The sequence below is a fragment of the Hippopotamus amphibius genome, chromosome 8 (assembly GCF_030028045.1).
Source record: "Hippopotamus amphibius kiboko isolate mHipAmp2 chromosome 8, mHipAmp2.hap2, whole genome shotgun sequence".
NCBI classification, from domain to species: Eukaryota; Metazoa; Chordata; class Mammalia; order Artiodactyla; family Hippopotamidae; genus Hippopotamus; species Hippopotamus amphibius.
This window is the reverse complement of record NC_080193.1, coordinates 9,734,877-9,759,015: the sequence shown is the minus strand read 5'-3', so window position 1 is coordinate 9,759,015 and position 24,139 is coordinate 9,734,877. Positions and strand designations below refer to the sequence as shown.

Here is a 24,139-nt window from a genome sequence, read left to right as displayed (position 1 = left end):
AGAGAAATGTAGTGGGCAGTTACAGGGATCGAATGACATACATCCCAGCTACGGGAATGGGACCGCTCAACCAGGTCCACAGCCAGCTAAGGCAGGGGATGACTGGATAAACAAGCAGCAAACAGGACTTACTTCAACACTAAACCCAAAGGGAAAACAGCCTGGGAAGGGGATTTACCATCCTGAGGATGAGGCAGGAGCGGAACACAGCTTCTCGGATAACGCAGAGACTAAGGAAACCAGCAGATACTAAGGAATTGTGCATGTCCTCACACCATTACTTATTTGCACGTGGGGGTGAACATGCAGAGTCACACACAACAGTCAGACACTCAACAGGAGCTTTCAGAGGCAAACAGGCTGGCCTGACAGCTCGTGGGAGACGTTCTGGCTTCCGTCCCACTTACCTTGGGTTCACTCTCAGCATCCATGCTGCTCAGGATGCAGCGACACAGCTTCTCAAATCTCTGCAGAGAGGCGGAACGGGGTTACAGATTCCCACGAGGAGCAGGCCCATCGGGGAGCAGCGAATGCTCGGTGGGCCCTGGGGTGGATGTGCTGGCGTGACACCAGCTAACTCACATGGGATCCTATTTAATACCGACTCACAGGTGTGGAGGCTGAGGATCAGAGAGGCTGAGGAGAGTCTCTCAAGCGGGTGGCCCGCAGGCAGGACGAGCCCTACATCTGTTTTAGATGGGGGCTCCTTTTGGAAAACAAGATCAACCTGGCAAACTGGGCCTGGATTCCTGCAGACTAGCAGCTGTCTCCTACATTGTGCTCAGCCATTTGCCATTTTGTAAGCACCACAGATACCGACTTTTGCCTCACAAACTGTCATATCATCACTTTCATCTTGAAATGCAAAAGCAAGAAAAGTGGAAACTGGGACCCGGGTTACACCCTGGCTGTACCAACCTTAGATCCACCCTTAAAAGAGGTGTGGCCCTGATGGCCACCCCCCTAGACTGAGCTGTGGTTTCCTCCTTTGTAAGCAGGGGTCACCTCCCCGCATTCGCCTGTCCTCCTCTGCGCGACTGTGTTCACCGCTAGTGTCCTCCTCTCCCTCCTGCCGCGCTACAGGCTCCTCGAGGGGAGAGACCTTGCCCATCTTGTTTTCTTCTGGGGCTCCCCTGCCCAGAAGAGGGTCTGGCACAATGTGAAGCTTAGCAGTAACGGACGCCTGACCCCCAGGAACACAGAGCGCTCCTCAATGGTGTCGTTAGTACTATTACAGATGACTGGCTGCTTCCCTGGAACGGTACTTTCTAGGCTGATTGTTCTAACTCCAAAGGTACAACTAGCATGTTTTGTTTGGTTTGCAGGATTTTAAAAATTTCAAATTAGCTTCCAATTTTTACAAATTAGAAAACTGAGTGTCAAAGAGCTCCAGCGTCTCTTTTAAAAAGATCAGAGTATCAGTCCCCCAGTGGCAGGAGCAGACGAGCAGCCACCTCTTCGATGGCAAGCCACAGCCCACCTCTCACTCCGATGTCCTCACCACCGCCTGTCAGTTACCATTTATTACAACTTGTACTCTGTCGTGTCTCATAAATAGCTTCTTTCACTCGTCTGCTGACCTGCCTGGCTCCTGTATGCATTTGAGAACAAGTGCTTGTAAGACTCAAGGTGAAAGCAATCGTGACAATTTCGAGCACTGGGTATAATCCCTACAAAACAGGTACCAAGAAAACAAAGGGGGCAGGATGTGGGGGTAACAGAACCTGTCTCATAGAGCTGCTGTAAGGACTAAATGAGTTAATATTTGTCAAATACTTATAAACAGATCTGACACATAGCCAGCATGATGTGTGTTTGCTATTGTTATTTTACCTCATTATCCTCTTTAATTCTGAACAAGAACAGCAGTTTCCTGGCAATCTTAAAAATACAAAGTGCGCTTCTTTTACTGGACCCAGAGTCATCTGCTTTAAAAAACTCATCAATCTCTCTCCTAGGGAGGGAAGGATAAAAAAAGACATTTAATTAGGAGCTCATAGCAGCTGGAAGGCTGTTAAAGAACTGTAAGAGAATAGCAATCCAGTTTTTTGTTGTTCTTTTTGTTTTGTTTTTGCTAATTGGGAACAAAAGAAAATATGCTGAGGAGTTCCTGGCACCCACCTGATTGCTCTTTGCAGTCGACGCCGACAGAGAAAACTCCGTACGTGGGCCTGAATCTCCACAGCTGCCCGCTCCCGCTCCTTCTGTACCAGCCTTTCCTCTCGAGCCTGACGGGCTCTATCAATGAACCAAGCTCTCGAGGTCTGAGAAACGGTGAACATGTTTGCAAACTTGTACAAACCCTGCGAGGAAAAATGGCAAGTGGCTGATGCAGGTCATTATATGAAAAACACTCACGGAAAGGGGCTCAGGAGCAAAGGGCAGAAAGGGACTCGGGCAGCAGCAGAAAACTCCTCGGGACCCCCGCAGCACCCTTCCAAAGGGCTAATAGCTCTCCTGGCACAAGTCCCAACGTCCCATCGGCTCCTTTCATGCAACTCCCCAGACTAGCGATGCTCTTTCCTATATTAAATAATTACATTTTCTTAAGAGAAAGAACAGAGTGCCTGGCATAGGTCCGGGCTCTGTAATGGTTTAACGAATAAACAAAGCATGAATTGATTCCATCCATAAAGCTCTAATTCAAACCAGGCACCCTCTAAGTCAAAGGTCCCTGGATATTTCACTGAGCAGTCAACTTTTATTTTGCCAAGTAAAGGCTTGATGGGAAAACATTAAACATAATTATTTACTGTCACCATCATTTTATTCACCCATTCAACTCAATAAATATTTACTGATACCTACTTTGTGCCCAGCACAAAAGACGACTTTCATTTTTTTCTTTCTTTTAAAAGGGCCATTGAAACACTGAGAAGGCCAAAGGTACATGATTCCAGAAAGCAAGGCAATCCGTTAAATTGAACATGTTTGGTTTTTTTTAATATACACCTTTATTGGAGTATAACTGCTTTACAATGTTGTTAGTTTCTACTGTACAACAAAATGAATCAGCTGTATGTATAGATATACCCCTATCCCCTCCCTCTTGAGCCTCCCTCCCACCCTCCCCACCATGTTTGGTTTCAAGCATAACTCATTCTGTTGTCCTTACTGTTCCCATCCTGCCAAAGGCTAACAAAGGTGTTAGAGCAGAAATGCCCCCATCCACGGACTGGTATTTTTGGACAGAGGCTCTAAATTAGCCATTACATTTTAACTGAAATCATCAGTAACTGTCTTTTCCCAAAAGGATGGCTTCGGTTATCAGCCTAGAGCACACAGCACTGGTCCATGGAGCCTCCCACACTGAGATGATGTCTTTAGATGCTTGAAAACTTTGTCATTCTATACACAATATAATATCAGCCCAGCTGACACAGACACTGAAATGAATTATTCAGAAACCCAGACTTCTTGTAAACCATCTCTTTACCAGGTTACCTCACTCAAAGCAGTGCCCACCAGTGAACACATCAAGGATAAAAAGGTCACGAGAGGCTCTCCCAGGTCAACACATCGGGGGACCTCTGTTAAACAATAAATCTTTTGGGTCTCTCATTGGTCATTCTCAAGACAAACGAACATGGAAACAGTCCCTCGTGGGGTGTGGGAGGGAGGAAGCAGGAAAGTCTCTTCCCAACAGTAAAACAGGAGGTTGCATACAAACTGTGACCAAGTACCTATGAGACTATCTCGAAACTTTCACCTGATCACAGGAGGGAGCGTGAGAAGACAGGTAATAAAAAGGTGCCAGTCTTCTAAACCATTCCCTCTGCCCCAGCAGTGGAAACCTGGAGTGCTCACCTGAGGATCTGCCAGTGATGCAGAAATGACAGGTGATCAATCATTAGTGATGCTGCACAGAACTCACAGCTGAAGGCAGCTTCCCACTTCAGAGGAGCTTGTCTTTTCTGGCAAAAGCAGAAGAAAAAAAAAAAATCCAGATTTAGGATTAAGTTTTATAGGTAGGGCATCATATATCTTCCTCACTGAGAAAAAGTAATAAAAACAGTGCCTTTGGTTTAAAAAAAACAAACACCTATGTCCTCTTTAGTTAATGTCAGATCTAAACGGTAGACGTATCTCCCCAGTCCTCATAGTTTTGAGAATAAGCCCAAAGAAGTTGCTGAATTAAAACTGTACATGCTTTGTGATGGCAACCAAGAATAACAGGGGGGAATGAAATGTTTAAAAGCCATTGCAAATTACGTTTGACATCTTTAGCAAGCTGGGAAAATGTTTATGCCTAAGAAATGCAAAGGGGGCAGGCAGTGAACCAACACTGTTAAGGAGTCCAAGGTTATACTGCTTGCTGCACGACAGGCCAATAAATCGAGAGATGAGCTGTTGGGGCAAGGAACAACGACTTTATTCGGAAAGCCAGCAAACCAAGAAGATGGTGGACTCCTGCCCCCAAAGAACCATCTTGCCTGAGTTAGAATTCAGGCTTTTTTTATACTAAAAGAGGAGGGAGTAAAGTCAAACATTTCCTGGTTTCAGTCAGCCTCCAGAGGGGATGTGTTAATTTCTTCCTCCCTGCAGTCTTTCAGGGGTGGGCCTGGTCAGGATGTTTCCTGTGAGCTAAATAAAGTTATTTTAGCAGAATGCTCATTACCTGGGAGGCAGGGTTCCCAGAGATGGGCCATTACATATAATTTAAACTTACAGGCAACATCCCTTTACTGATTACCTTGTAATAGAATAGAAAAGGTTCTTTCCTATTACAACGTGATCCCAATTACATAATGAAAAAGAAAAACGCATGTGCACAAGTAGATACAAAACTGGGAAAAAAACAACATGTTAGGAACGGTTGTTTTAACTAGTGAATGTAACAAGAAAGAAGCAGACTCACAGATACAGAGAACAAGTGGTTGCTTGCGGGGTGACGGAAGGAGGCAGGGGTAGTAGTAGGAGATTAAGAGGTACAAACTATAAGGTATAAAATAAGCTACAAGGATATTTTGTCCAATACAGGGAATATAGCCAGCATTTTATAACTACAAACGGAGTATAACCTTTGAAAACTGTGAATCATCATACTGTACACCTGTAACTTACATGGTATCACATCAACTAAAAAAAAAATGGCTGTTTTGAGGTAGAGGAATTGTGGGAAATTTTGCTTCCTTAACTAGTCAGTTTTCTGAATTCTCCACAGATGGCACTGTGAGAGGCACACAGAGCTGAAGCGAGCCCCTAGCTCGGCCATGTACTGCGGGGAGATATCTTGGGGTTGTTCGGTCTCGTCTGTTAATCCACTTAGAGGCCGATCATGACTGAATGAGATGATGATGTCAAGTACCTATCGAGGTGGCTGACAGGGTGCATGGTCAGTAAGTCTAACTGACATTATTTTTATAGACACAAAGATTTTTTTTAAACACTTCAGGAGAGGCCCACACCTGTACAGGCACTTTGGTTTTCTGTATAGGAAATAATGGTCACCTGTTAGAGCTTTTCTATTGCTGGGTGCACTAAGACTCCTCAGTCCTGTCACTTGGGCTGTGAACCCCAGGTCCTGTTTAGATTGAGGATCAGCTTCAAGCTCCTGACAGGTACAAACAAGCCCGCCCAAGCAATGGCATACGCTTTCCTTAAGGTGGAGACAGTCCCTCTTGGGGGGCAGGGGGAGGGAGGGGAGGGAGCATAAAGAGGAGAGAGGGCTTTTTCCCGGTAGAAAAACAGGAGGTTGCATGCAAACTGTGACTAAGTATCTGTAAGAATCTCAACACTTCACTTCTCCCAGGGGGCCCTGCAGGGCAAGATCCCTTCCTTGAGATCATAATCCCCTTGGCAACTCTATATGCTGGTTTCTCTTTACACCACGTAATGGTCTATAGCTTTGCAGTTTTTCGAATTCTTTCTTATTCATCTCTTCTACCTGCATAACGTCTATTACAGTTCATCAAGCAAATAAAAACACATCAGAAGTATTTATCAAATACTGACTCAGCTAAATGCCCTGGAGAATCAAAGAAAAGGCTGTGTATAGCAGAGAGAGCCTTGGATCAAAGTAGCCCTTTGTTCTTTTTAGTTCTGATTCCACCTCATCTGGCCAAGTTACTTATCCCTCTCTGGCCTCAGTTTCCTTATCTGTAAATTGACTATAATAACAGTATCTACCTCCTAGAGCTGCTAAAAGGAGTCAATGAAAATTTGCCCTTCTTATATCTCGGTTTAGTCATCAGAACACCGCTATTAGATTAAATGGAAAAATATTAATAAGGAGTATCTGAAAGCAGATAGTGTGTAAGTGAGTTTTACTGTACTGTCCTTAAGAAGTTTACAATCCAGTTAGGGAAACGAAACTGATATAGGTGGAAAGATTAGAAAACAAGGGATCGGTGATAACAGAGATAGTTTGAAAAGCAAAAGGAAACATGTTGATTTGGGTACCCACTGCCTGTCAGGTCCTTTCTACGTCATCTCATCTAACAAGAGCAACCCTATAAGATCATTTAATATCTCCCATAGTCCAGGTTAGACCACAGCAAGTGTGGAGTCAAGATTTTAATACTAAGAATCAGGACTCTTTTCTACTTCTATAGTTCCGTGAGACTGTTCAAAATTAGTCTTTTCGGGATGACGCCAACTCTATGGAGAACTATGAGAGAGCCTGACAGTCCAGAGAGTAGTCCAAAGGTGAAGCACCATAAATACCAACTGCTGTTGGAGCCAAGAGAATTCTCCACTCACAGTGGGAACAGCTGGGCAGCCAGGTTGAATGACCATCGCCATTGTTAAGGGTGGACCATGGATCAGACACCTTACAGATATTTAACCACCTCTGTCTTTTCGACAACTCTATCAGGTCTCAATAGTCTATCAGGTCTCAATAGTCTAATTTTCTTAAGAATAAGCAACAGGACTTACACGATTACTGATAACAGCTATAATGTATTGAAGGCTAAAACCTATGTAGGTGCACGCTATCATCAATCCCATCTTCATACAGAGAAACTGAAACGTAGAGAGGGACATGACTTGTCAGAGGTCACTAGGCTCCTGAATGTGAACCCATCTCTAATTCCAAAGCAATTATTTTCAGTGAAACAGAGAAGACCCAGGGACGCCCCTACTCACAAAAGGCAAAGAAAAGTCGAGAATACAAGGCTGCCCGTGGGGCTAAGTTAAAGTCAGATTACTATCAAGGTTTTCTTTATTGGTATCATTAACACCAGCTGCTTTTATTAAGAGTTGAGTGTCAGGCGTGGTACCAAAATCTGAGTTACACAACACCCTGTGACACGAGCTAATTACTCCATTTTACAGAGCTGGAAACTGAGTCTCAGAGACGGGACGGAATTCACCCAAGGTTACAATGAATAGGGTTTGAACTCCGGTGTGGGTGACTCCTGCGGCCCGACGTCTCTCCTCGGCATCAACAACCACAATAACAAAGCTTTTTCACCTGCACTAGTACGTTTATAAAGGCCGATTGCCCCTTTTTGTCTCAGTCTCCCCAGCGATAAAACGGTCACGGAGAACTCCCGCCTCCACCCCACCCCCGGATCCCAAAAGCCAGCCCCCAACACCTGCCCCTCCGACCAGGCGAAGCAGGGACCCGGCCCCAGGAGCAGCTCCCTCCAAGTCCCCGGCCCTGCTACCCGGAGAACCCACGACCCTGTTCCCACTCGCTACCCGCAGGCCGTAGACCTTTATCCGCTCGAGGCCCCCGCGCTCGGGGTCGAGGCCGCAGTCACCACCGCCTCAGCCCAATATGCCCCGAGCTCTGCCAGACCCGGGGCAGCGGCGGAGGCCCGACCGCCATCTTGCCCCGGGGTGTCCACTCTGAGAGGTCCGTCGGGAAACAACTATCCAGTTCCGGAAACGACAGTTCCGAAGAGCTTCTTCATCCGGAAAGGAAAACATCCCTGCACCTTTGTCCTTCTCTATGGAAGCTGAAAAAGCGGAGCATTAAGGGGTGGGGTAAGTGCCTGACCCAGCCAAGAGGAGATGCGACCCATTCCAGCCAGGGAGCTTGGAAGGAAAGTGACCCATATCTAGGAGTACAACGGACTCTTTAGGAAGGTGCTCCCTGCGGGGCGGAAATGGGGTGCAGGCTGCGGAAGTTCCCGCCCCGGCCCCGCCTCCGCCCCAGGCTCACGCGAGCTGGGTGTTTCCTGTCTCTTTCAGTCCGGGTTTGGAGACTCCGGCGTCCTCCGGCTTTTCATGGTAAGGAGGGCGTTGCCCGCGGACTAGGGGCCTCTGGGCGGCCGAGAGAGGCAGGCAGAGGCAGAATAGAGGCGGCAGGGGCCGAGAGGAGGGGGTTCGATGAGGGGCTGTCGCGATAGAAGAGAGGCGGTTGGGAAATTGGATGGGGGGCGAGGCCGGGGGTGGGGGAAGGGCTCTGGTCGGAGACGTGTGTGTGTATGTGTGTGGGTGGGGGGTGCTGTCCCTGGCTGCTGGGGATCCGGGAAAGGGCATTTGGGCTTGGAGAGTAGATACGTGCACAGGTGCGTAGAGGGGGCACTCTCTGAGACTTGAGTGCCAGTTGGAAATGAGAATTGGTGATTGTACAGAGAACAAAGAGATGTCATTGAAGATGGACACTTGGAGTGGAAAATGAGGGTTAGGGGAGGGTTGTGAAGGAGAATAGGTAGTTTTTGAGAGGGCGAAGTAAGATTCCTTGGAGCGGAGCGTTCAGGGTTTATTGGAAGTTGTCCTGGAGTCGCTGGGTTTCGGGGAAGTGGGGGAGGGGCTTCCAGGTGTGTTTGAACACACGGGCCAATGGTGTGGAGGATAAAAATAGAGGGAGCCCGCGGGCGGGTGTGCGCTCGGTGCTGGGAACTCCGCGGAGGGATGCCAGGGGCCTTAGGTCAGGGTACCTTCTCCACGGAATCCAGCGCCTTAACTGGCGCTTGGGTACCTATCTAAGTCACTTCCGTCGAGGCCGGGGGTGGGCACACCTATGGAGCTGGGGATGTCTCACACTCTTACCTCCAAGATGTGGAAAGGTTTCTCTGTGCTCGAAATCAAGGGCCTGTTCCTTGAATAGCTCTCTTTCCTTGAGTTCAGCTCATATCCTCTTTTTGTTTGACCCGAGTCTCTTCCGTGGAAAGTGCAGTCTTTAGGGAACACCAGTCCCAAGACCAGTGTTGCAGAGAAGATGACTTAACCTGTATCTGGCATTGAACAGCTCTATGTTGTGCAAAATAAGTTCCATCTGAGGGAAAGAAGGCATTAAAGCAGTGATTCTCAAACTGTGGTCCGCAGACTAGCAGCATCACCTGGGAACTTGTTAGAAATGGCCAAGTTTTCGAGCCCTACCAGACCACTGAATCAGTCTGGGGGTGGGGCCCAACAGTCTGTGTTAGCAGGTCCTGCAGGGCATGAGAGTCATGATTTCTTGATTTGGGCTCTGTAATGAGAGGTGCATGAGAGTGGGAGTCAGAGGACCTGAAAGTTCTGATACTTACTTTTCTCCCCTTAAAAAATGGGAGGGATGATAATGTTTTCTTCATTATACTGTTGAAGGAAATAGGCCAATGGTTTGTGTGCTCAACACAGGAAGAGAAAGTAATTTGACAAAACACTTGGAAGTAACAGCTGTGCTGTAAGTTTTGGATGCAAAATAATGCTACAGTTATATGGCTGGTTGAACTTAGTTTGGCTGAAGTGAAACAGCAGACTTCTGAGTTGTAGAAGTGCTCTGAGTTTGGGTGGGGGGCGGGAAGAAGTTTTATAATTAGCCTCAAGGCAGTGACTCTTAGCCCTAGCTTGTTAAAGAAACCTCTGAGCTTTGTGCCTGCACATTAGAATCACCTGAAGAGCTTCTTAAACTCTAGTTTCTAAGTTGCCACGCCCTTCCCCAGATTGATTAATTGTTCTGGGGTGAATCAGAGGCATCAGCACTTTTTAAGTGCACCCAGGTGATTCCAGTACAGCCAGGGCTGGACCCTCTGGCCTCAAGGACCGCTTGAGGAGCAGAAGAGAAACTACACTAAATACTCTAACATTTCTTCCTTAAGGGTTATTCTGAAGGTTATGGCTTTGACTTCATTTTACAAGTTAGGAAACTGAGACTCGGTGAAACCATTTGTCTGGACATCACACAGAACTGCAGTCCAGGTTTGCTAAACTCTCGTTCGAACCTTCCACACACACATCTCCAACACACACACACACAAGCACGTGCGTGTGAGGGAGACAGTTCTATACAGAGAGGTAGAGGAAACTTCAAAGAGTGAGGGATTTGGTGCCTTTTTTCCTGTTGTACTTGCCTGGGTCTTCTTTCAAGTCAAGGATTTTCCCCCTTGGGCTGATTTTTTTTTTTTCCAAGCATGCATACTGTTGCTTCCTCTCTGTGTGTGGCCTGAAGCTGTGAAGCAGCAGCCTGCTTTTGTTTCCGATTTGGTTTGTTTTTATGTGTGTTCAGGAATTCCTAGGGCCCTTAGAGCCAGAGATTGGGGAGCTTCTCCAAGACCCTGATTGGGGAGGGGGTGCCGGGGAGGACACAGAACTTTCAGAACAGCGGGTTGCAATCTTGCGTGTACATTGGAACCACCTAGGGAGTTGGAATTTTAAAATTCTGTTGCCCGCCCGCGCCCCCAGACCAATTGCATCAGAATTTCCTGGGGTAGGGCCCAGGCATCAGTATTTAAGTGGAGAGCCACTGTTGAGGGTCAGCAACTGTATGCTTAGGGGAGGGGGAAAGAGAAGCCTGGCCTTGTCAGTCTAATTGGAATAAACTTCTGATTGAATAGAATCGGTAACCAGTACTTCAAGTATTAATTACTTCTGTTTCTTGTAACCGGTTTTGCTCTCTCCTGCCTCACCTCCCCAGCTGTAATAATAAGGAACTCAAGCCTTTGAAACAAAGTCAGGATCCCAGCAGGGATGGCTGGGGAGTCCTCCAAAGAGAGGTTTGCTGTCCCAGGGTTATCATCTACTGCTTTGTGTCCTCCGCTCCCTGTGACTAGGGCATAGGGATGAACACAGCTGGAACCGTTTTCCAAGGATCTCTCCTAGTACTGAAGTGACTGACCTTTGGAAGGGTAGGCTCTGGAAAGGTTCAGGGCTTTGTCTATTTGGAAGTCTCATGCTAGATCAGGATGGTTTCTGCCTTTATCTCTTAGTAATTCAGTTGAATGTTAGTAGACCTGGAAATGGTCTTCGAAGAGAAGATGATTTGAGACTTGGAGCTCATTCCCAGATAATCATAGTTTGAGTGCTTCGTGTTGCTCTGAGCCAGGGCCGGGGCTGAGCTCTCTCTGAGGCATCACCGCAGCCCTGGGAGGTGTGGCTGCTGTCCCCACCCCCTGCACGGGACTGGACTCAGACAGCTGGTAAATGGCAGGGCTTGGGACGGAAACCCAGGTCTGACTTCCAAACCCAAGCCCTCAGCCACACATGGCCTCCTGTCTTTTTGTTAAGAGCTTTTTTGTACTGTCTGAAGGGAGTGGGGCCTCCTTGCTTGCTTGCTTATTTATTTGTTTGTTTGTTTATTTTAGCTGTACCAGGTCTTCATTGTGGCATGCGGGATCTTTAGTTTTGGCAGGTGGTCATAGTTGTGGCATGCAGACTCTTAGTTGCGGCATGCATGTGGGACCTAGTTCCCTGACCAGGGATAGAACCTAGTCCCCCTGCATAGGGAGCGTGGACTCTTACCCACTGGACCACCAGGGAAGTGCCCCCCTTTCTCAATTTCTGTGTCATGGCTCTATGTATACCAAGCAGGACCAGTGATACGACCACAGGCTTGATGCCAGGCAGGGCCTGCCCACGCCCTGCACTGGCTTTGTCATCAGGCCACCTCCGACACCAGTGCACTTTGGGAAGTGACTGCTTGTGGGCTGAGGTATCCAAATCCACAAAATGGAAATAACGCTGTCTTTCAGCACTGTTTGGATTTTAAATGGTTGTATGTGGTGATAGAAATTAAAACTGTGGTATCTTCTGGAAGGGAGGAGTGGGAAAGGGGCACGGAGGGGCTTTCTGGAGTGGTGGAAATGTTCTTTATCTTGACTTGAGTAGGGACTACGTAGATGCATAAGTGAACCAAAACTCATCAAACTCTGCATTTAAAATACAGTTTAGTGTATGTAAATTATCTTTACAAAGGTATTGGAAAGCAAAAAAAAGTACACATAAAATTATTCTTTGACTTTTTTTTGTCTGTTTCATGGTAAGTGCCTTACAAAATGCTACAGCATTTCTCAAAACCATATTTATTTTTGTATAAATGAAGATCTGAAAAGTGTGCTTAAAGAACTTCCATTTGGGGGCAAATTTCCTTTTCCCCCGCAAAAAAACACACCCAAATTCATAACTCTGAGCTTTTTTTTTTATCTCCCCCCCGCCACTCCAGGTCTTCAGAGTTTTCTGAAACTCTTTATTCCCATAAGCTATTTCTGTCATCCCATGAACACCATGTCTTTCTGGGGGAAATGGTTGGTGCTAACTGTTAGTGGCAGGTCTCTGGGGACTGACTTCAAAGGAAAGCTAGAAGGGAGACGTCACTGCTTCCTCTGGGCCTTTGCTTTGTCTTTTGTGTTTGGCATCAGGCCACAGAAACCCCAGGTGAGCTAAGCCCAAGCTTTTGAAACCTTACCTTCTTGTGACATTTTCACTTGTTGAATGAAGCAGGAACAGTTTCTTGAGAAAACACTTTTCTCTCCAGGAGGCCGTCTTTCGTCTGTGTCGCTCTGCAGGGCCCTGACACCAGTGGGTTCCCCAGAGGATGATTTCCAGGCCAGTCTTTTTTTTTTTTTTTTTTTAGGCGCACGGGCTTAGTTGCTCCGTGGCATGTGGAATCTTCCCAGGGCAGGACTTGAACCCGTATCCCCTGCATTGGCAGGCGGATTCTTTACCACTGCGCCACCTAGGAAGTCCAAGGCCAGTCTTTCGAGGGGATGGAGGTCAAGCAATTTGGCCATTGCCTCTATCACTGGTGGGTGGCAGGTTGCCACTCATTAGTCCCTTAGCCCATTTAAAAAATATCTGTGGGACTTCCCTGGTGTCCTGTGGTTACGAATTTGCCCGCCAATGCAGGGGACGTGAGTTTGATCCCTGGTCTGGGAAGATCCCATATGCCACGGAGCAGCTAAGCCCGTGCACCACAACTACTGAGCCTGCGGTCTAGAGCCTGCAAGCCACAACTACTGAGCCCGTGTGCCGCAACTGCTGAAGCTCTGGTGCCTAGAGCCCATGCTCCGCAACAAGAGAAGCCACTGCAGTGAGAAGCGCATGCACGGCAACAGAGTAGCCCCCGCTCGCCGCAGTGAAGACCCAATGCAGCCAAGAAATAAATAAAATAAATACATTTATTTAAAAAAAAAAAAAAAAAGAATCTGGGCTTCCACTGCAGGGGGTGTGAGTTTGATCCCTGGTTGGGGATCCTGCATGTCGTGCGGTATGGCCAAAAAAAAAAAAAAAATTTTGTGTTTTACCAGTTATAAATGTAATACATGTTCATTGTGGGGGATCTGAAAAAGATAGACCGGCATAAAGAATTTAAAAAAAAAAATCCCTTTTCAGTCCAGGGTATAGTTTTAAAAGTTTTGTGCTGTCAGCACCCTCCAGCCAAAACCACTAAGAGCATGTCTGTAGTCAGTCAGGTTGGTTTCCTCGGTGCATTTAGGGAGATCTGTGGGGCGTCTCAGAAGATTCCGGCTTGCGATGGGTGATTGTGGGGAGGAATCGGGCAAGTGGGGCTTTGTTCTGCATTGAATGCTGTTGGGAAACAGCGTTTCTGTGATTAGGTCTGTAATTCCTCCCTTGAAGGCGGGAAGGATGTAATAGGGCTCAGTCTCTAATTGGTACAGAAGCAGCTGAGGCTCTTATTGGTCCTTTTCTTTGGACAGTGTCCTTGTTTTTGTCTGTGTTCAGACATAATTATGGAGTGGCCTCGCTTGGGTCTTGCTCTGCCGGCCACCGAGTGGCCTTGTCTGCTGCTGATGTGCTGTGAAGTGATTCACATTACGTGGAAACCCCACGGCCTCGGCGTGAGTGCCGGGCCAGCTCCTGGCCATCAGGGGCTGCCTTCTCAGTGCTGTCTCAGGTTCAGTAAAGACTCAGCCACTCTCGGACATTTTCAGCTCTAGAATGTTACCTCTTCAAAGGAAAGTTTTCTACTGGGAGTTTGGGATTCCTACTGTACCGCACAGGGAACAATATTCAATATCCTGGGATAGACCATAGTGGAAAAGAATATTAAAAAAATGTCTGCATGTGTATAACTGAGTCACTTTGCTGTGCAGCAGAGATTGGCACAACATTGTGAATCCACTATACTTCAATAAAAATTTAAAAACATTTTTCTTTGAGTACATGCGTGCTAGGTACCAGTCTCCTTTGCTGCGTCTGCTTAGATCCGACACTGCATGCATTTCTCTGCCTGGGGTGTGCACGGTCACTGGCAGTGCTCTTAGGGAGACTCAGCGGCTCTTGCTGTTTGGGGCGGCACTAGTACAGGAGGTATGTAATTTTGCAAAAACTTGCTTCCAAGAATTTTTATGTCTCTTACTGAGACCTTAGAAACACTTTTCCCTGTAAGGGAACGATAGTTGAGATGCCACTCAGTTTCCTAAAAGCTCGTTTCATGGATAACTCAACTGAAGGTGGCACTTTAAACTGTTCCATGGTGCTTGGCAGTAAGGAAACGGAGATCTGGGCAGTGCTTTCCGCCGCTTTAGGATACAGCCAGAGTGTACGTTTATGTGCATAGTGGGCACAAAGGAGGTCCTTGTAACGTAAGCCTTCGTGGCAGACTTGTACCTACAGGGTCAGCAGGTGAAGCCAGTGTGTGAGGCTGTCTGCATGGAGTTTGGGGCAGGTTGGGGAGTGCATGCCCCTCCCCAGGGGAAAGCCAACACCCCAGCTCCCGCCATTCATTCCCCTGCTGACCTAGTCGGTCTCTGATTTTTAGAGAAGCCAGAAGTCCAGATTCTTCTGTGAATTCCCCTGCGTTGTCAATGCTGGGAGCAAAGTTTGTTTTCGATGCGGTGTACGCTTGCGCTAAGGAGAACACGTCTGGAGGCCAGCTGCACCCCACTGGCTGAGAAAAGGTAAACCAGGCCTGGCGCCATGACCCCGGTGACCCTATGTCTTGTCCCCTGGCAGGAAGAGATGTCAGGAGAAAGTGTGGTGAGCTCAGCGGTGCCAGCGGCTGCGACCCGCACCACTTCCTTCAAGGGCACGAGCCCCAGCTCCAAGTACGTGAAGCTGAACGTGGGCGGAGCACTGTACTACACCACCATGCAGACGCTGACCAAGCAAGACACTATGCTGAAGGCCATGTTCAGTGGGCGCATGGAGGTGCTCACGGACAGCGAAGGTAAGCCAGCTTCCGGGCCCGGGGCCACACTGTGGTCGAGGGCTTCCTTCCAGTTCAGAAAACTAACATGAAACCGGCAGTGTCCGCAGGCCCAGGTTTCCTGTCGATGCTCAGTGTTACCAAGCCTGCAGGGAGCCTTGAGGGTGAATAACAAGGAGACCACATCTAATCAGATGTGGTCAAGGAGGGCTTCCGTGAGGAGGTGCCACCCAAGATGAGACCTGAAGATGAGTAGGAGTCAGCTGGGTGGCAGGGGGGCATAGTCTCAACTGAGCTGTTGATTTGCAGTGGGACTTTGAGAAAGTCACTTCCCCTCCCTGGGCCTCAGCTCTGTACAGTGGACGCTGGACTGGCTGCCCTGGTTGGCTCTCTTCCCATTCTGTGATGATTCTGTGATGTCAGAGTGAAACTCCAGTGTGACAGAGGCAGGAGTGTTTTCTCTGGACCCTTGCCCTCTTAGGATGGGACCCTGACAAAGACTCAGACTTGGATTGGGGTCACAGCTCCCCATTTTTGTGTCTGGTGACCTTATTCAAGTTGTTTAACCTGTTGATGTCTCATTCCTGCATCTGGTAAATGGGCACAATGACACCCACACCGTGGGGTTGTTGGCCCATAGTAAGTGTTCAATATTCGTGTATTCAGTGTGTCGTTTTTTTCTTGTGGAGAGTCCTATTAATTAAAGGCAAGGAATTGTTTAAAATGGTCCTGCTTCCCACAACTACTTTCCACCTGCCTGGACCACTCAGACCTCTGCAAGAGGGAGCATGGTTCCCTGGCTGGGTTTACAGGGCAGGTCACAGGAGGTTTAAAGATGGCTCCATCCTTCGTTCCTTGGTCTGAGCTTACTTGAGACCAGGCCAGACCACGGCCTGGCTTGACCGTACCATACCTGTTTCCGAGGCTGGCCTCCGTGCTGACGCCCCTGCCTTTCTCGAGAGTGTAGTTCCTGGAAGAGTTTGGACACAGGGGGTGGATTGGGGGCCCAGGGCCTGGTGTGCACGGCGTGTTCTCTGATCCGGAGAGGGCCGCAGCCTGGGCTGTCCGCTGGTGGGGGCCTCTCCCTCTGTGTCCTGGAGAAGCCAGGCTGTGGGGCCTGCAGTCCCGTTTCCCTGGCTCCCGTGAACTTGAGTTTCTGGCCCAGCAGCAGGCGAGTGAGGTCAGAGCCCCAGAGCTGCCTCAGTGCCTCACCCAGAAAACGCCAAGCTTTTTATGAGTGGGAGGATCTCCTCTGCTGGGCCGCACCCAGCATTGCCTGGGAGTATTTGTGGAAATCAAGACAATAGCACCCCTGCTGCCGAAGGAAACAGACCTTATCTGAGAACCCAGGATTGTTGTGGCTTTTCTTCCGCCCTGCCCAGTCTCTGGCAGGGCTCAGGAAAAGTGCTGAGTCGCTTTGAAAGCAAAGTGGAAGCCACGTCTCCTTGAAAGCCCTCACCTTGGTGGCCTGATGCCCAGTCACGAAGAAGACAGAGTCTGCAAGCTTTCCCGTCCCCCCACTGGGAGACGCTTGAGAGTGGAACCAGCAGGCCTGCGCAGGCTTCTAAACAGCTGCCGGAGGATGTCCTTCCCCGGTGCTTCCTGGAAAACCCAACATCTCCAGGGAAGCAGTGCTGCCTTTGACACTCCAAACAACAGCTCTTCTCACTTCGCAAGAGCTCCAGGCCCCTTCAAGTCGTTATGAAAAGCTCTTAGTATGGCCTTTTATGGGTTTTGTTTCATTTGAGCCTCACATTAACTGTTTGAGGGGTGGCTACTGTTGTTACCAATCCTAAGTGAGAAATCCACATCTCAGAGAGGTGAGATGCTTTTTTCAAAAGCTAGGGGCCTAGAAACCATGAAGCTACTGAACCCAGAGCTTTCTGGCTCTTACTGTCTGCTGTGTGTGGTTTGATGTTGGCCCAGCCCGCAGGCTGCCTGAGTGTGGCAGCCTTATGGCCCACAGTTTAGAGCTGAAGCCCTTTCGGGCCTGGAAGGTCAGGCTGGGTGTCTGGTCTTCCAGGCAGCACTGTGCTGGCAGAACAATCCTGTTGGCCCCTGGGGAGTACACGTCCCAGCCTGACCCGTGGTCTAAGCACACCCTCGGATTTACAAAACGGGGTAGACTTCCTGCATCTCACAGCTTCACCGTGGCCTTCAGGGAGGAAGCCTGTCCAGTGGCATGAAGTTTGCCACAAACAGGCCGAAATGCCAGATGTGGCTCCCCAGATGAGTGCAGCCAGCAGGATGACTCGTTAAAGAACAAGGGCTCTGAAGGCCCCCAACAGTGTATGTATTGTGTTGCTAGAAATCTCTACAGGATGCCTGAGAAACTGGTTGTTTCTGGGGAGGGGACCCGGGGTCCCGGGTAGGTGGCAGACTCTCTCTTGCTTTCCTCGCCCTTCTGCCTGTTGAGTTGTATACTGTGTGCATGTTTATTCCTCAGCAGAGAGGAGTGCGGGTGTTGGAGATGGACCTGGGTTTGAGTCCTGTTCTGTCCCATGGTAGCTATCCCAGCTGACCTCTACGGAGCAGTTTCCACGTGTCAGGCATTGTGCTCATACAGGCTCATTTGCTGGTCACTGGTGATGTGACAGTGGGTGAGTGACTTTTTCTCTGAGCCTCTCTCCTCGTTTCAAAGTTGTGAATGGTAATGCTTTCCAGGGTTGTCGTGGAGATTACATGAGGACGTTAGAAAGCTCTTGACAGAGTGCCTGACACTTTGGGAGACTCAGTAGATGGGGCTGTTCACGGTTGCTTTAGTCTTGCCTGGGCTGGGGTGTAGAGGGGGAGGGCAGAGCCCCGTGGGGGGCTGTGGGGAAGCAGGCTCAGCACGTGGGGGGAGAATGGCCTGCCTTGGCCTTGAGGGATGAGAGTGCTGTGGTCCCGCGTTCTCCCCGCAGGGGTCGCTCCTCTGAGAGGATGCTGTGGCAGTGATTGGGCCTTTTCTGGACTCTTCCCTGGGAAGGTTCAGCTCCTGCAGTGCTAGACGTTCTCCCGGAGCCCTTGTCAGTGTCATCATTGGCAGGTGGACTTAGGTGGCACCTTTTGTAACACAACTCCTGTCTGAGCCTCACCTGTAGTTGCCCGTCTCAGCCCTGTTGCTTGTAATACTTTCCCCCCTTGAATGGTGTCTGGTTTCTGGCTAGTGTTTTTAGAGTGAAGAAGTCTATAGACTAGAGAAGAGAGTCATTAGAAAACCGGTGGGGAGGCCAGTGTAGTAAGCGGGAAAACTGCAGTACCCATTTCCCTGAGATTTGCAGGCATCCTGCCTTGTGCAAAATTCTGAAACGTGTTGAAAGCCATTAAACTGTGAATAATGTAACACACTCCCCTTTGCCCGAACTCATACAGGGAATGAAACACTACCTGGACCAGTGGGGCCTCTCTTACCTTCTCTGCCTCTCTCCCTTCCAGAGATGACCTCCACGTAGACTGTGGGGTCACTGGGGTGGATTTCAATCTTAGCTGCACAGTGAGTCACCTCGGAGCTAAACCCTGATGCCTGTCTCCCCCCAGACCCTTCCACCGCCCCACCCAGATGTAACTGGACAGGGTGTGGCGGGCGTTAGGACTTTAAGAGGAACTCTAACGTGTGTCCAGGGCTGAGAGCCACTGATATGGGTCTTTCCATGAATTACTTTTACCACAACTATCTATGTCCATAACCAGTATATGGTTGGCACGTTTTTGAACATTATGTAAATGCTGTCATGTAGTCTGTATGCAGCCTTGTAGCCTTTGCTTCGGTGAGCATAATGCTGGTGAGATTGATCTGTGAGAAAACAGCTCTAGTTCACACGTTTCCCTGACGTAGAGTGTTCCGCGCTGGGAATGGACCGCAGTTGACGGGTCCTCGTTCTGTGATGGTTGTTCAGGCTGTTTCCGGCATTCACCGTTAGCATGTGTGAGCTTCTCCAGGGCTGCGCGCACCCAGAAAGTCATGTTTTTACTTTGGTAGATGAAGAGGTTCTGGAGGCCCCAGCCGGCCACCCCAGGGGCCGCATTATGAAGGACCTGCTCACGGTTGGGAGCTCTGTCCTGGACTTGATTCCCAGGAGGGGAACTGGGGATCGTATCCTCGGCTTGATTAGATGTTAGTGGTTGTGTCAGTTTACACTCCCCACAGGGGTCTGAGTTTTTGCCAGCACTGGCCACTGCCAGTGTTTACTTACTGCCAACCTGACGGTTATGATGTGGTACTCTGTTGCTTAGCATTTCCTAATTTCTAGTGCATTGAATGTCTTATGTTTATGTGCCATTTGTGTTTCCTCGTTTAGCTGCCGGACTGTATCTTATCTACACATTTTCCTATTTTCCATTTTTTATTTCTTTATAGAAGTATGTATTCTGGATTGTATTTCTTTGTGGTCTTATGTTGTAGATGTCTTCTCCCAGTCTGACTTGTTGACTTTCTTTAACGGTGTCTTTTGATACTTTGGAGCTTTTACATTATTTTTTACGTTTGGGTCTTTGCTATATCTCAGTCAGTGGTGTCCACCCAGAGATGATTTTTGACCTCCAGGGACGCTTGGCAGTGTCCAGAGGCAGTTTGGGGGTGAGAATGCTGCTGGGTGGAGGCCAGGGTGCTGCTGCACAGCCTGCAGTGTGTAGGACAGTCCCTCCATAACAGAGAATTCCCCGGTCTCAAGTGTCAGTAGTGCCCAGGCGGAGAAACCCTGCCCTAGAGATTCTGATTCAGGAATGAGGCCGCTTCCAAGAGTCTGAATTTGTAACAAGGACCCACGTACCTTAGGCAACTTACAAACAGGCAAGTTTGGGGACCATAAAATTCTAAATACCTTAGTATGGTAAAGGAGAGGTGGGTGAAAGCTCCCTGGAGGAGGTGGGGGAGGGAAGGAGGGAGGAAGTGTGTGGTCTGTTGGCAGGGCTGGGAGGTGGCGAGCCTGGCAGTCCAGTCCCCCGACCCTGAGCGAAGCCTCCTCCCAGGTACCCCGGAAGCCACGTGACCCTCCCTCCTGGGGGCTGGCACAGGACGCCGCTGCTGCTCCTCTCTCTTCTCCAGTGACGGTGATGTATGTGAAGAGCTCACTGTCAGAGACCTCATCTGAGTGCTGCTGACAGACCCAGCATTGTGCTCTGTGCTTCCTGTGCATTCTCTCATCTTACCTTTCTGCCAGCCCAGGGAGGCACCAGTTTTAGAACAGGAAACTGCCGGACAGAGAGGTTAAGTGAGACCCTGACATCACCCAGCAGGTAGGTGCAGAGCTGGGTTTTCAGCACAGGCCCACACTGTGTTTCTCAGCCCATCGCAGCACCTCCGGGTCTGCACCCCTCCCTCTTCTTCCCAGCCCTGCCGAAGGGGCTGGGACCCCACTTCGCCCTGACTCGGTTTGGCTTCTCTAAGCTTGTCCATATGCTGGGAACCGGAGCTGACTGTTTCAAAGGGATCGATTCCTGCTTGGAAAGCAGCTAAAATATTTTGAAGTCAGAATGCTAATTGAAACCTCATGGAGAGTGTGCCTGTCTCTGCTCTTTTTTTTGCCCTTATTTGTCCAAAGTATGATTCCTTCGCCACAAGCACTTCCTGACGGCATTCTTGAGCCGGAGCCCAGTGTCACGGTCCGCCTCTTCGTTTATGGAAACTCTGGACTGTCACTTGGGTAATTGATTTCAGGGGCCCTCATTCTTTCTGAGCGACTGAGTTGTCCACGCCTCAAAGGCAGATGAGGGCATTTTCTTCCTGGAGCAGCCTGGTGGAATCTGTTGCCATTTCCCCCAAAGACCGAGGTTCTACATGTCTTCTCAATTCCGTACGATGAAAGGAGTTTTCTTACGAGTTTCTTGCTTCTTCTTTGTGGTTTAGTTCTGCCTTCCCAACTTGGGAATGTCCCTGAACCTCTCTGAGCCTCTGTTTTCATCTGTGGAAAATGCAGGGGAGTGAGCCTCCGTTGACTAGAGCTGTTGGGAAGATAATACAGTCTTTCCATACCTTGTTGGCTCGTTGGAAGGAGAGCACTTGATCCCCAATAACACAGAGGTCTCAAGCTGGGGACCTGCAGGCCCTGTTTTGGCTGCCATGTGGTGAGTTACTGACAGGTTTAAAAAAAAAATGTGTTTATTGTTCTTTAAAAATCAGGAGATGTCACAGGAAAACTGCATTTTTGGCTTCTGGAACATCAGGGACTGTCGCAGCCCTGGGCCTCATTCCTGCCTGGCCAGTCCTCGGCTGGGGCGAGGAGAGCCCTCTTCCCCGGGGGGCCTGTGCTGTGGTTGGCCCCGCCCACCCGCCCTCATTATCCTGTGTGCTCTAGGCCCCTGTTAGGCACGTGAGCTGTGGAACGGATACTGAGTCCGTACTTTGTTGTCTCAACTGGAGAAAGGAACGGTAGCATGAGGTCCAGTGGGCACTGCCAGGGTGACAGGATCTACCACACCTGTGGCGGCCTCAGTGTCCTTCCTTGGATCCAGGGTTTGACTTCAGGCCACATGTTGGCTTTGCGTTTGCTGAGGTTGAGGATTAACTTCTCACCGTATTCAGGAAACCATAGCACACAGCAGTGTGGAAGTGCCACGCGGGAGGCTCTGGAGGGACGAGACCAGACCTTTAACCAAAGGCCCAGGAACCGTGGGCTGAGGAGTAGTTGCAAAGGGGAGCATGGAAATGGCCTTGTTGTCAGCTCTTCTGGTGATGGTGGCGAAGAACACCAGCTAGTGCACTGGAACCCCGAGCACGCTGGGCGGGGCGGGACTGGGGGGAGGTGGGCTGACTTGTGACTCCAGATGTGAAAAGGTGCCTTGGCTGCTCTTGGCCTTCGTTGGCCTCTGCCACTCATCCAGGGACCGGGGTCTGAGGAGGATTCGGGAGGATGAAGTGGTCTTAGGAGGGGAAACCGGGCCCTTTTCTCAAACCTAGAGCAAGCGGAGGGAAAGCCAGGGCAGAGAATGACTGATTCCTGTGTAAACCTCCTAACTGCTGGTTGGGGCGCCGGTGTTTTCTCACCTGCAGCATTCAGCAGGAGACGTGGGGCCCTTCCTGGGGTGACTCTGCTAGTCGGGACGGCCAGGACTTCTCTGTCTGTCTGTCTGTCTGCACGTTTTCTCTTGAGATGTACTTGGTCTTCACTCCATCCCTACTTCCCTTTCTGGTACCTCCTCCTCCTCCTCTTCCAGGCTCCAGTCCTCTTTTCTTCTCCCAACAGCATTTGTATTTCAGCAGAGGAATTTTAAGAAGCCTTATAGCAGGCACTGCAGGCCAGGGCCAGCACTGGAGATTGGAGAGGACATTGTGAAGCGGGAGGGCTTTGCGCTGTGCCTGGTTCTGGTCAGTAGCTTGGACATGTTTCCATATCTCATAAATGCCAGCGCCATCTCCCCAAGTTAGACTGAACTGCTGGAGAGCAGGGTCTGTCTGGTCACCATTTTATCTCTGATCGCTGCCATTAGCCACTAAACACTTGTTTGGGGTGGGGGTGGCGGGTTACGGATGGAATTTTCTGTGGTGGTGCTGGTGACTGCCTGGTGGTCACCCTTGGGAGCCAGATGTCCCAGCCTGCAGGAGTGAGCCTTCTGCCTCCTTGGAATGGTTCTGTTATTTGGGAGTCTGAAAAAAAGTATTGTTGAAACAGGGAGTAGATATTTTCACCCCATTAGCCTTTCTGCTGTCAATGGGATGTGCTCATTTGGACCCATTTCATCCAGGTGTGGGGCAGTAGGCCCTCTTGGGATATACTTGACAAAGGGATATTGGGGATACTTTAGAAACATGCTTTTAGGACCCAGGGGCTGTGGCATCGAAAAGAACCCGCTTCCCCGCCTCCAAAAAAAAAAAGACTTCCCTTGTGGTCCAGTGGTTAAGACTCTGCGCTTTCATTGCAGGGGGCACAGGTTCAGTTCCTGGTTGAGGAACTAAGGTCCAACATGCCACATGGTGCAGACAAAAGTTTAAAAAAAAATAAGTAAAAATAAAAGAGCCCAAGCCTGGTGAACCTGGGGTGTGGTCGTTTCCCACCAGCAAGGTCTGGAGGCTGTGGTGGTGCTGCGAGGCAGGGCCCGGTCGGCCCTTTGCCGGTAGCTGGGCAGCTGGGGCCGCAACCCTGTCTGTGGTCCTGCTCTCCCCTGCGAGGCGGAGGGAGCCAGGAGACACCCCAGTTCTGCTCATTGCCTTCCAGGAGAGGCGTGCCCAGGTAATGGGCCCCTCCTTCCCCCTTCCTCCCCCTGCAGGTTGGATCCTCATTGACCGGTGTGGGAAGCACTTTGGTACAATACTCAACTACCTTCGAGATGGCGCGGTCCCCTTGCCAGAGAGCCGCCGGGAGATCGAGGAGCTGCTGGCGGAAGCCAAGTACTACCTGGTCCAGGGCCTGGTGGAAGAGTGCCAGGCAGCCCTGCAAGTAGGTATCTCCCTTTCTCCCCGTGTGGGTGGGGAGGCCCCAGACCCACCTGCCTTCCTCATTTTCCTCTCTGCAGATGAGGGCAGCTCCTCCCTCATGGAGCTGTTGTGAGAGTTAATGAGTCGACCTGGGAGGTGTTTGCCTCTGAGCAGCGCTACCCCTGAGAGGCTTCCCTGTGATGCTGAGGCCACGTGACTGCTCTCTGGCTCATTGCAGCCCCTATGGTGTTGGGTTGTCTCCTGTGTACATGGTAACCCTTCAGTGCTGAGCTGTGGGGTGTAACACCTGATCCGTTTTCTGGGCCAGTGGGGGACTTATTCTCATCCCACGCATCATTGTTGAGAGCCCACCATAGTCTCTACAGACAGACGCCCCTCATGCTTCAGCTGGACCTGGGGCAGGACCACTGGAGAGGGTAAAATCCCCGCAAAACCAGAACACTTATGGATGTAGCCAGCGGCCACTTGTTTCCAGGCAAGATAAGAAGACATGGTAGAGAACCAGAAGAGTCCCATGGGTTGTC

At 49.7% G+C, this 24,139-nt stretch overlaps 2 protein-coding genes across 6 annotated transcripts in view; one reads left to right on the top strand and one right to left on the bottom strand.

Moving 5' to 3' along the window:
- Positions 1-7,785, bottom strand: part of UBE3B (ubiquitin protein ligase E3B) — a 51,584-nt gene extending 43,799 nt beyond the window's left edge. For 2 of the 4 annotated variants that reach the window (XM_057745245.1, XM_057745246.1), the window contains exons 1-5: positions 7,648-7,783; positions 3,808-3,914; positions 2,122-2,303; positions 1,834-1,954; positions 408-467 (exon numbers count right to left, since the gene is read on the bottom strand). In XM_057745245.1, the coding sequence (XP_057601228.1) occupies positions 408-467; positions 1,834-1,954; positions 2,122-2,282 (342 nt within the window). In that variant the 5' untranslated portion in view covers positions 2,283-2,303; positions 3,808-3,914; positions 7,648-7,783. Of the gene's footprint in view, positions 1-407; positions 468-1,833; positions 1,955-2,121; positions 2,304-3,807; positions 3,915-7,647 lie in introns of all 4 variants that reach the window. The other 2 variants (XM_057745243.1, XM_057745244.1) reach the window with 2 other exon arrangements.
- Positions 7,786-8,100: 315 nt separating this feature from the next.
- KCTD10 (potassium channel tetramerization domain containing 10) overlaps positions 8,101-24,139 on the top strand; it is a 35,018-nt gene continuing 18,979 nt past the window's right edge. Inside the window, exons 1-3 of one of the 2 annotated variants that reach the window (XM_057746351.1) lie at positions 8,101-8,181; positions 15,070-15,283; positions 23,447-23,616. In XM_057746351.1, the coding sequence (XP_057602334.1) occupies positions 8,179-8,181; positions 15,070-15,283; positions 23,447-23,616 (387 nt within the window). In that variant the 5' untranslated portion in view covers positions 8,101-8,178. The remainder of the gene's footprint in view (positions 8,182-15,069; positions 15,284-23,446; positions 23,617-24,139) is intronic. The other variant, XM_057746350.1, reaches the window with a different exon arrangement.